This window comes from Montipora capricornis, chromosome 5 (genome assembly GCF_036669925.1).
Source record: "Montipora capricornis isolate CH-2021 chromosome 5, ASM3666992v2, whole genome shotgun sequence".
NCBI lineage: Eukaryota > Metazoa > Cnidaria > Anthozoa > Scleractinia > Acroporidae > Montipora > Montipora capricornis.
This window is the reverse complement of record NC_090887.1, coordinates 2,824,894-2,837,393: the sequence shown is the minus strand read 5'-3', so window position 1 is coordinate 2,837,393 and position 12,500 is coordinate 2,824,894. Positions and strand designations below refer to the sequence as shown.

At 40.8% G+C, this 12,500-nt stretch overlaps 1 protein-coding gene across 2 annotated transcripts in view; it reads right to left on the bottom strand.

The window, feature by feature from the left end:
• LOC138049119 (protein PTHB1-like) overlaps window positions 1-12,500 on the bottom strand; it is a 32,044-nt gene that overhangs the window by 9,738 nt on the left and 9,806 nt on the right. For both annotated transcript variants that reach the window (XM_068895244.1, XM_068895243.1), the window contains exons 8-18: window positions 11,630-11,725; window positions 9,927-10,056; window positions 8,504-8,624; window positions 7,983-8,043; window positions 6,358-6,434; window positions 5,613-5,666; window positions 5,065-5,173; window positions 4,284-4,391; window positions 2,087-2,175; window positions 1,443-1,494; window positions 20-112 (exon numbers count right to left, since the gene is read on the bottom strand). In XM_068895244.1, coding sequence (XP_068751345.1) covers window positions 20-112; window positions 1,443-1,494; window positions 2,087-2,175; window positions 4,284-4,391; window positions 5,065-5,173; window positions 5,613-5,666; window positions 6,358-6,434; window positions 7,983-8,043; window positions 8,504-8,624; window positions 9,927-10,056; window positions 11,630-11,725 — 990 coding nt within the window. The remainder of the gene's footprint in view (window positions 1-19; window positions 113-1,442; window positions 1,495-2,086; window positions 2,176-4,283; window positions 4,392-5,064; window positions 5,174-5,612; window positions 5,667-6,357; window positions 6,435-7,982; window positions 8,044-8,503; window positions 8,625-9,926; window positions 10,057-11,629; window positions 11,726-12,500) is intronic.

Here is a 12,500-nt window from a genome sequence, read left to right as displayed (position 1 = left end):
AAAAAAGTGTCGTACATACGTGAAGTTTTCGAAGCGAGAATGGTAACCACTGGTCCGCCAAAGTACTGTATGCCAATTGCCGCCATCGGAATAACAGCGTCATTCACCATATCTAACGAGGAAAATGGCACAGTTAACATTAAGGCGCGTTTAAACGGTTTCGACATTTGACCAACATTCGTTCAACTGGATGTTGGCAAATGTTGGACGCAAAACGTTGTGCGGAGGTCGTTCAAACGGTTCCATCATTGCGCCAACAAAAGAACCAACATTTTCGCGAAATTTGATTGCGAGGAACTAAGAACTAGAAACCAGTCTCTCTCGTCCAGATAAACTACGCCATATTGACCAGTCTTTAGGTATCTTACGATAGGAGGACGACGCTCTGCTCGCCCTGTCGACGACGACGTGAATTGACTAAATTTAAGTTTGCGTAAAGGACGTGAGAACCTGACGAAATAATTTTAATTTTCTTCCCAAACAACCACATCATTTATGCCAATTTTACTCCCGCAAAGTTGATAAACACTTGTACTTTCCATTCCGAACGACTTAAGAGTTATCACGAAGATATTACAATGACGGGAAATAATATTTTTAGAAAAGGTTTTCGTTGGCGTTGGCGTCGTCCTTTCGTAAGGTCCCTATTGTCATCGTTATCGGCGGCGGCGGCGTCGTTGTCGTCGTCATCATCATCATCATCATCATAACCTATCCACATTCAAGTGTGAACATGATACCTTTACATTGGCGGAACAAAGGGGTACCTCTCAAAATCTTTATCATCATTATCGCTATCACCATCATCGCTATGATACCAAGCCATGTTGAAATGCGGACATAAGACCTCCAAACCCGGGGAGGGAGGGGTCAATCTCAAACTAGTCATGATTGCAACCGAAGACAGGGGTATGTATTTGCGCTCTCGTTGAAGTTTATTAAAATCCACACCCTTAAGGTACTACAAAAATAAACTGGCAATACCAAAAGTTACAAAATACAGAAGAACAAAGTACAGAAACTACATTAAAGAAAGCGAAGGACATAATCACACTAAAGACAAAGTCAAAAATAGAACAAACGAAAGTTACAAACAGCGATTACTAATCAACAAGTCGACGCGACATACACGAATCGTAGCCAAAACGAAGCTTCATTCCAGACGTTTCGCAGGAACAATGATCATAATTGTGATCATCATTATCAAGAAGAGGACTCCATACTAAAAGCACACATAATTACACCAGCTGCTTCCAACCCTTTCCGGAGATTTGCTCTTGATTTTATCATAACACCAGTGAAGACCTTTTTTTTTCTGCAAAAAGTTCACGGATTTTTGTTTTTGTTTTTGCAAGCCACTGTGATTATAAGGACAAGGGCACAATAAGGCTAAGGGTTCGATGCAACAGTGAACTAAAACCTTTCTATGTCAGACAACGTACCTGAAAATATCTCAGCGAGATTTACTGGAGGTTTGTTGGTATCTACAGTTATCTAAAATAAGAGAAAGTAAGTGTAAAATAACTCTTTTGGACTATAGTAGTTACCTATACTGCCGCAGCCTTGATTACTTACAATAGAGCGGTTTTTAATTGAGTGTCGAAAGTAATTAGCGAATTGCTTTGGCTTTGCATTACTTCACTCAGTGATTGGTTCAAAGTTCTCGCGCCATTTCTTTCAATCAATCGGAAGTGAAACCAAAACCAATAGACCTAATCGGCTAACTCAATGTTGTACCCAATTCAAATCTCCCGGGACTAAGATTCTTTGTGTATTGTATTTGCATGATAATATAGCATTCATATTTAAATGATATGGAAATACCTGGAACAAAAAGTTTTATTCCCAAAGGGTTTGAATTGGGTACAACATTGAGTTAGCCGATTAGGTCTATCGTGGCTTGCGCGTGCACATTTTCCCGCGCTTTGTGTCGGCTACATGTAATTACTTCAATTTTTGATTGGTTTACTGGATTGTCTCCGTCCTTTTTGATTGGCCAAAGTAATTACTTTGGTATTGGTTTTACGACACTCGATTGTAACTCGCTCTAGCTCCACACAAATTAAGGTAAAAATCTTGCTGATACCTTATGATTTGCATTCTTCATGGGTGGGCAGCATTTGCAGACAACATTCATAGGGAAGTTAACATCTGTTTGAGCAATTCGCGGGGCCTCTGCAAAAAGCAAATAAGTTGATTGAAGCTTACAAGTTTCCAAACAAATGTCTGACGAACACGTGAAACATAAAACGAAATAAATGGGGATATATTTCCCGATTCGTAGACTTTTTGAAAGTCCTTTTACCATTTTTTCACGGTTTACTTTATCGGGTAACTCCGGTTTGACTTCTTCGCTCTCTTGTCGCTTACAACGAGAGGTCAACTGGGAGCAAGTATACCTGGAATCGACTGATAGATTGAATGATTCATTGATTGATTTATGACCGACTGACTCACAGATTGCCCAAAAGCAACTGAAAAACTGACCACCCAGTAGATAATTTCTCATCTTTAGGGAGATTAAGCTGCTCGATACCTGTGGATGACATGCAAAAACATGAGCTAAAATTTGACTGCCAGTGGTGATCAGCATGTAAATTTTCCTCACAATTTCAATGAATTGTCAGTCACACAGGTATTGAGAGTGAAGATAATTATCAGCTCATGAGGTGTGATCTTGATGTAACACAAAATTCTCATGACTACCCAACAAAGAAACCTATGGTACTTGTTAGGAGAATGAACGTTTCGATTTTGGGAATGAAAGGGGTTAACACAACGCAAATTTCAGCCTGCCGTTTGCCCTTAAACGCGAAGCAAACTCTCTTGGACAGGGACGTTAAGATCTACAACGCAGTCGTCGGTCGTCAAAGAGAGCGTCACAAAACAACATCACTGGTAAATGCAAGAAAGAATAGTGCTGCACGCGAGGCACGCATTTTAGCTACTCTTCACAACAACTTAATGAAATCACCAAATTTGAGGTTGCGACGACAACGGGAGCTTACAGTTGTGAATCTTTCATTCTCTCTTTTTACTCGGAATCCGCCGGGTCGTACTAAAGTTTAGGATACTTTGCCAACAATGTACGACGGGAACGAGATGGACTAACATCGAAAAACATACGATAGTGAAAAGTTATATTTTGAGGTGAGGCTTTCGTCGACCGTGCTTAATTAATTCGTTCGAAGAACAAAGTATAGGATTCGACTCCGTTTTTGGACTTAAAACTTTTTACTTCGTTCGAAGACAAAGTATAGTTTTCGACTCCGTTTTTGGACTTTGGACTTTTTAATTTTTTTTTCGGGTCGCGCTCTGGCTGCGCATGCGTAAGATTTCTCTGTCACGTAGAATGCAGTTTACGTGGGATTCAAACTCGGTATCTCTTCCTTCAGAGGCAATCGCGATGACCACTAAACCACGGAAGACTACGTGACGGATTCACGGGGAAATATGTATTAAAGAATTGAGTGCGTGACCGGAAACGAGTTTTTGTGTTTTCGTTGCACGCAATGTAATATCCGTTACCGTATGACTTCTAATTTTATAATTCCCCCAGTATTGCTAAGAAAAAGTATTAAATATTTTTAAATATAATCGTAGAGAATGCCGTTAACAACAGTTTTAAATGCAAACAAATATCCACGATCGCACTTAAGGACGGTGCATACTATTGTTAGTGCGCATAGGTTCTGCGCATCTTGAGATACTCGGGTTTCCTATTGGTGATGCTTACTAATACAGGGATATTTTTGCGCGGTTTAAAACTATCTGGAGAAAGTAGATCTTGGTAAGTACTCTTGCTATCGAAAATGAAAATTGGGGGTAACCATAAATTTTTGAGATAATTAAGCTTTTATTTGAGAAAGAATGCCATACATTGCTTTGTATTTTAAATCTGTTTACAAATATTATTCATGAATTATCTTTGAAAGGAGCGTGGTTACCCCCAATTTTCTTTTTGGATTTCAATAACACTTTTGCATAGTCATAAGCCGGGGCAAAATTATCTTTGAATTGGTAGGCACCGTCCTTGGACTTGTGGACTTCGGAGTTCGGATTACGGAATTGAAACTGGATATGTGAACTTAAAGGAAGTCGGCTAAAAATCCTTTGAACAAAGTGTAGGCTATCCGTAGCCTCTTGTTAACTGATGGATGGGTGCCTTCCTGCCTCAATGACCGGATTGGCTTTCTTCCTGACCACCTGGCCAAGTGACAGACGGCCGCATACCACTGGCCTGCTGGGGCATTTGTTTGAAACCAACACATTCCACCGCTAACCTGAGTTTGTTAGATAGGTGGCTGTGATCTGAGCTTTCAAGGAACTCGGAATGGATCCTCCTCGAGAGTAGAATGACACCTCTGCAGACACAGGTTCACTTCTGTCACCTACAACGTTCACATTAAACAAAACAAGACACGAGCTATATTAAAGAATAAAAATAAAAGTAAATTGCAACGTTTTAGAAACGGGAAGAAGACCACGATGTTGGGATAAGAGTGATCGATTCGGGCGTTTTCAAAGACGTAAGCTAAGGGCCAAAAGTAAATCCCCACAAAACTACCGTCACCGCGTCACAGCGTTTTTTCAAGTAGGGAGCTTAAACATGCGATGTTTTTGAGACGCGGAATGCAACCGGAAGTGAGCTGTTAACCCTTTCAATTAAATTGTCTTCACACAACCACATTTAAATTGGTAAGTATATTTCCCTTTCTCCGTTAATGATGATTACTTTCATAATCTGGGAGACACTACTTTTCTGACATGCGAGATGTTGTCTTCGGGTTGCCGTACGCGTCTCAAAAACGTCCGCATTTAAGCTCCTTAGTAACTGCCAATCGCAACAGCGCAGGGAAACAAACGAGCCAAACAAAACGCAGAGCAATTGCATGCAGCCAGCGCTGAGCGCGGGAAAACACGTGCGAGCAAATCACATTTGGCTTTGTCTTGGCCCCTGGTTGGCTATGACAATGCTCTCGCGCAAAACCCCTCAGCCAATCACTGAACGCAAATCACCATTGACAATAATATTAATGTTGATAGTTCTAAGAAAATACTCACCGATTATGGGAAATACTATTGAGGATCTGTTGCACATGATAGGCGGACTGGAAATGACACTGAGGACAACATTTTCAAGTGGACTAGGAGCTTGCGACTTGAGGGTGATCTGAGAAGAGAGGAACAAGACCCGTGTGATCAAATTCCTCACTATTCCAAGAGGAAGTTTCTTTTTCTTTTTTTAAAGAAACAGACTGCGCTGCGGACTGCTTGTTGATTTCAGTTTACAAGGACCTAGCAGTTTTTCAAGGAGTATTCCAGGCCCGTGCAAACCATGGGGCTTCGTTTGTTTTTTCTCTTCTCTGCACTGAGAGGTTTTTCTCCGGGTACTCCGGTTTTCCCCTCTCCTCCAAAACCAGCATTTGATTTGATTTGCGTTTATTTGCTGATTTCAGTTTACAGTGTCCTCAATTATTAGCGCTCCCGCGCTAGAAGACTAGACACTTAAAGAAAGCTCCTTTCCTTTCCTTTTGCTTTCCTACACCAACATGGCGGAGATGACGTAACGAGAAAACCACCTATATCACTTGGAAACGATTCTACCTTACCGTGACAGTAATTGAGGGAAATGTGTCCTCGTCACCATCGTTTACCGAACTTTGCTGTGGATGAGAAATAAAGCGTTAGGCCAACAGGGTTTTCGATAGCTTTTCAAAGTATCGGGTTTGATAATGAAAGTACCGGGCATGGCTATTTTCCTTTGTAAGGCCGATTGCAAGTGCACTGGGAGCAAAACCTCAAGGAGGTCTGAAACCCTCGGAAATCATGTTTACATTCTTGAGATTGGAAGAAAAAGAAGAAAACCAAACTTATTGTATAAATAAAATGCAATCAGGGCGATTATTCCATTTCGTACGCAAAATAAGGCGATGTGACTTCTTGTTAGTTTGAAGTTTTTTTTGCGCGATTGTCTGGTGTTTCTTCAGCCCATGGCTTCCAGAGATGCCCAAGTCCAAAAAGGAAAAAAAAAAGAAGGAAAAAAAAAGTCAACGAACCTTAAAATTTATAGCATCAATGTACGTGACATGAAATGTCTTTTGCTCAGGACTGAATTTCAATTTATCGAAATTGGTCTATGACGTCAGGAAGTGGTTGTCTGCGCGTGCGTATGCTGTCACATTCATGTCGCTCGTGCTCTCCCTTACTTTTGTTGCCACTAAAAATGAATGGTGTAAATTGCTTTGAACAAAACTTGTTGAAAAAACGGCAAAACACGCGAAATCTCCAGCTGCAGTCCTTCGTCTTATTTCGTTTTCTCCTCTAAAATACAGTTAATTCCCCGAGGATACTTACAGAAACCGAGTCCAAACTTGGAGGAACATGAACGGAAATTAAAAGATCTTCTTTCTGCTGTGCCCTCGGTAAGATTTCTGAAAAAAACAGATTGGAAAAAAAGATTCACTGGTTGGTGCAAACTGTTCATTTTATTTGCCAAATCTTTTACAGTTATTACTAACAGTAGCACCAACTGGCGCAAAAGACTAACCTTATGTAATTACCACATTATCAGAACATTATGTCAAATAATTGGTTCAACATAAGTCTATTGCAACAATTTAAAAAAAATGTCTCGAATCGATCAGTCCGAACATAACTCAACAATAAATAAAACATCTCGCTGCAGTCGTGCTGGCTTCGGTGTTATTCAATGTATGCGTTCGACAAGACAAAGATGGCGATTTAGCATTGAGTTTACGTGTAACCACAAACGGCAAAAAAACGCTACATAACAATTGGTTAAAAGAGCATAAATAATCGTGCTTCACGTCCTCTCTACAAAGGCCCGGCCAAACGGTTTCGAACATCCGTTCGATTTTGTTGAATGATGTTGAACGATGTTGACTGCTGGGGTGAGCAAACGGTGGATACGGACATGATACGTCATTGAGAGACCGACTGGAGCGCAACGACTGAGCTACGGTAGAGCAGCGGTGATCTAACCCGAAGGTCCTGGGTTCAATTCCGACCCTGGTCAGAGTTTTTCTCTGTCCATGTGTGAGCCCAATTCCATACACCCTATTCCAAAATGGCCGCCATTTTAGTATTCTTTTGTTTCCTTGCAAATTGGCCCTCTTGACCTCGCTTTCAAACGTAAAATTCAAAAGAATATTTAAACTCGAACGAGGCCAAAAGGGTCAATTTGCAATCAATCAAAAGAATACTAAAATGGCAGCCATTTTGGAATAAGGTGTATTAGTAGGGCTAAAGCTCACGTGATTTACATGGGTAGAAAACTAGCACTTCACATTACTCTCCAGTAGTTAACTCTGTTGAAATACAATTGCTACACGGCCAACGTTTGCAAAAACGTAACTCTTCCTTGTTTCCAGTACAGTCTCGGAACTACTTTTGTCGCTCATTGTCGCTTTCACAATAGGCAGCGGTGTTAAAATGGGCTTTTCAGTGCCTAGGCAAGTGTGAGTTTCACAAGAAAATTTTACGTTCGATGATAATAATGAACTCTACTTAAGTGTCAACTGCATTTAGCGCAGGGCCAAAGCGCTAATTAAGGCACTGTATAGAAATCAAATCAACTTAGTCAACTCATATCAAATTGGTTGGTTTTTTGAGGAGAGAAGAAACAGGAGTACGGTACCTGGAGAAAAACCTCTCGGAGCGGAGTAGGAAACCAACAAATTCAAGCCACATGTGATGCCGAGTCTGAGAATTGAACCCAGGCCACATGGAAGGAAGGCAATTTCGTTCCCAGAGTCTTCGTTCCCCTTGACCAGCGGGTCGGGAAACCAGAGTCGTTCGTTTCCTGACCAGCTGGTCAAGGGGGACGAAGACTCTGGGAACGAGACAGGGTGAGAGGCGAGTGCTCTCACCACTGCGCAAGCCCAGCTTCCTGATCGTAATAATTACAATAACCACATCAAAATAACTTTGTCAACTTTTGGTTATATGTATCGACCAACCTGAGCTTAGTGTGGATTCCTTGATTTCTTTCTGAAGTTGCTTCATTTCAAGATCGGCTTCCTGGAACACGATGAATACTACAACTTTAATTTAACACAATTTGCTTTTTTTTTTTCGAGCTGTGTTGTATGATAAATAAACACTTTCCGATTTGAAAGTAGTTTGCTTTGTTTTTCAATAGCTCATTTTATGGCCAGCATCAGTTGTGATTGGGCGAAGAAGTTACTTCATACATACATAATGAAGCACATGAAACTCTGTCTACGACATGACGACAGAACAGAATCCCAACTAACCGGAGACAATCATTTGGCTATTTACAAGAGCAGCCAAGAAGTTGTACCACTGTCTACAAAAAACAAATTAAGCGAATCATTGGTCAGAACGGATCTTGAACCCAGGATCTCTGGATCTCAAGGCAAGGACCCTAACCGCTAGGCTGCACTGCATACTATTCAGTGAGACTTTGTGCAATAATAATAGTAACAATAACAATAACAATAACAATAAAAACACCCACTTCATAATTAATGTCTCTAGATTCAGGTGCTGGTGTCACCATCATTGAGGGATCTGTTCCTAGATAAGCACAGTGAAGGTACCCCGTCTCATCCAAAGTCACTATCACACCTTTCAGTTCTCTGGAAATTAATGACATAAAACACCATTGACACAGTTTGATCCTTTTATGTTTATTGACTTTGAAGTACATGAAAGAGATTTGGGTTCACAAAACGTACTAATGACCGCATAATGGAGTGCGTTTCAAATACAAGCTCCGTAGAATGTTGTTTGGCTTCGATTCCTTGTGCAGCCGTACGTAAGAGAGCCTAATTAAGGTTCACACGTTCAGACATTATCAGATGCTACTCTGGTTTCACAAAGTTAAGATTCAAGGACCAACTTTTCGACAAAGTGTCGTCAGGCATGTCCTGAAAAGTTGGAGATAGACGTCACAAAGTGTCGGCCTTACTCTGTTGTGCATAAATGGTTTTCACGTGACGTTATCGCCGCCATGTTGGTCGACGAAAACAAAAGATCTCTCATTGGCTCCTTTTGTTCGTCCATTAGCAATTGTACGTTACAGTATTGTCATCTGTGTTTCCAGAGATTGAGTGCATGCAAACCACCTACAGGAAGTTGACAATGGGATTTCAAGGAAAACTTTGTGTGGTCTAAAATAACGCGTGTGCATCTGATCCCAGAAGATTTTGACAAGAAGTTAGAATGTTAAAATCTTTCCTAATATCGGCAAAGGTCATGATAAGTATCTTCAAAGATCTCCAACATGTTTTTGGTAACATACTGCACATATCACTTACAGACCCATGGCGATTTATAATTCTTTCTGTGGGGTGAGATCGGACGTCAGCCACACATGCATGCAAGTGAAATGAGGACAGAACACAATGTCGGGAGTCCCTCCTCTACTCTTCACCAACAGCGTGTGGGTTCTTTAACGTCAAAAGGGAACGGTTGTGTCGACAGGTAAGCTTGTGAGACGGGGCCTACGGTTTATAGGACTTGAAAGTCTAACCACCAATCTTTGGAGATCAAACGACAAGGGCAAAACTTTCAACTCAGTGACATGAAAAACGAATCATAGTAGATTGAACTGCAGTGGCTTCATAGCTCAGTTGGTTAGAGCGTCGCACCTGCATCGCGAGGTCACGGGTTCAAACCCTGTTGAAGGACCATAGCTCCACTTAAGCCTGGTTTTCACTAGCGACGCAAGCATAAGTACAAGAAGCATACGCAAACTCATTAGTTTGTTGTTTACTACAGCCTTTTGTTAGAACAATAGATACTAATTAACAACAAGTAAATGCGTTTGCGTGTGTTTTTTGTGTCTAGTCTTCTGGCCTTGGAGCACTAATTGGGGCTGTGAACTGAAATCAACAAATTAACACAGATCAAATCAAATGCTAGTATTTTCAACTTACTGGAACGATGCCACTTTGACTGCAACGGGAATATGTGGAAGCTGTGCTGCCCAAGCTAGTGTCACATCCTGATATATCATCAGTGTCTTATTACATGTGGCCATGAGAATATTCACTGCTCCTTCCAAAACTAAAGGTTACAGACGAGAGAAATACAGAATGTAACTTGTTAGAAACAATCCAGAGATTCAGTATCACGGTTACGAGAAACGACAAACGCAAACGGCAAAAGTGACCACGTGACCATGGTTTTCCCGCCATTTTTCGCATTTGCCGATTGCCGTCGTTGCGTTTCTACGCGAAAGTAGGCATTTTCGCCTTTGCCAGATGCCGAAAACGTGGAATTTTCTTCTTGTTTTTCTTCTAAATAACAAGTTGCTTGTGGAAAAAGGAACCACAAAAGCACTTTCAGGTAAGTCAAACGAGGAAAAATTTGGTTTCAGGGTTATAGATTTTTCATAACCGACTCCTTACCGAAATTTTCTTCACTAACGCACATTGACTAACTGTTGACTCACAAAACAGCTTCACTGAAACTCGTAAAATTTGACCGGTAGGGATTTTCATTTTACACAGCCTCTTCTTCTACAAAGAATGTTTAAAAAGACTCCGAGTTTTAGTTTTCGTTTCTTTTTTTGTAAACTAAATAATCGAGTTGCCGTGGGTCACGCGAAGCTAGAGTCACAAGCTTCACTCCATTTCACGTCAAACGTGAAACCGCGAGCCGAAGTTTGCTGTTTCACGTAAGCTACGTAATGATAAAAAATTAAAATTGCTCTAATGTCTAGTAGGGCAACGTTATTAATCAACGAGACCCTTTCACTGACATTAATTTATTTCGTAAACGGTTTGAACCCAGGAGTGATATCATAACTGAGGTTGGTATATGATCGTTCGGGTGAATGTAGTCCTGAGAGAGACTGTTTTGGATGACATTGACTGACATTTCGACAACCTGAGTGGAAGTCATCATCTGAGTCACTCACAGGCGCCCCAAGCTCAGCGTGAGCATGGCCGACCAAAATATAAGGATTTGTATAGGAATCCCGATAAAAAGCTTCAGAAGATAATTATATGGACAATTCTCAATTAAAAAGCCAAACCTTATTGCCATTGTGGGTAGCTTCCTTCCTGTGTGGTTATTTTCCAAATCCGACGTGATTTGAGCAATCGAGAAATTGAAAAATGGATCAAATCGCGTCGGATCTGGAAAATAACCACACAGGAAGGGGACTACCCACAATGGCAATAAAGGCTTGGCTTTTTAATTGAGAATTTTTTTTTCCTATAATTCTCTTTTCAAGTCTGTTGTTGCCTTGTCGGGATTCCTATACAAATCCTTATATTTTTGTCGGCCATGCTCACACTGAGCTTGGGGCGCCTGTGAGTCAATCGGCGATTTGAAGCTTACTTAAAGTTTCCCGTAGCACATGTACATTTTTGCCGTCCCGTCAATCACGTTTCACGCATGCCCAGACGTTTTGTAGAAAACGTCATTCAAAAGTCAAGAGTACTCTTCGTACTGACTGGAAATTTAGTACCTATCTTTTTTAATAGAAGATTTATGTCAAACAACTTTCAAGCACCTTCAATTTGTATACACTAAGGTCTGCTAAGAATACATTTTCTCACCTAGATTTTCAAATTACTACATTTAGTGATACTTCCTGGACAATCTGACCAAATCCAACGAGATATCTTACCTGAATTATAAGGAATGAAACAGCTTGGGTTGTATTCAAACTTTTTCATGAACCTCACTGATCCAGTGTCACTAAGACAAAACAGTGAGCGTTCTCCTGTAAAATAAATAGCTCCGTCAGCTCTAAGTATAATAATAGAACAGCCTAAATTCTTTTTTGAAGCTCGGTGTTCTGAATTGATAACTGCCACAAAGAGTTATTATTGGTGCAGAATACTGATCACTTAGAGCGGTTTTCAATTGTGTCGAAAATAATTAGCGAATTACTTTGGTTTTGCATTACTTCACTCAGTGATTGGTTCACAGTTCTCGCGCCATTTTTTCAACCAATCACAAGTGAAGTCAAAACCAATCGTGGCTCGCACGTGCACGTTTTCCCGCGCTTTGTGACGGCGACCCGTAATTACTTCGAGTTTACTGGATTGTCCCCGTCCTTTTTGATTAGCCAAAGTAATTACTTTGGTTTTGTTTTTATGACACTCATTTGAAAACCGCTCTAAATGTAGGACACTTTCCATTTGACAGAACTGAACGGCCAGACCGGTCATTTGGAAGGACTAACTCAGTCTACAACGCCTTCAAATTAACTCACTTCGAAGATGACATATGCTCCCCCGGAAGAATGCGAGGGATTATCATGCAAGTGTTCCTTCAAATTGTTGCATTTTCTTTGAAAACTGATGGGTCTGGCTGGCCAGTTCTGACGAAAGGAAAGCGCCCTTAGACAAATATTCTTAACGATGAAATGATATTTGAAATGGATCATACATGAACTGTGGATATGAAATCAAATGAAGAAAGCCTGAAAAATTCAAGACTTCAACGGGGTTTGAACCCGTGCCCTCGCGATACCGGTGCGACGCTCTAACCAA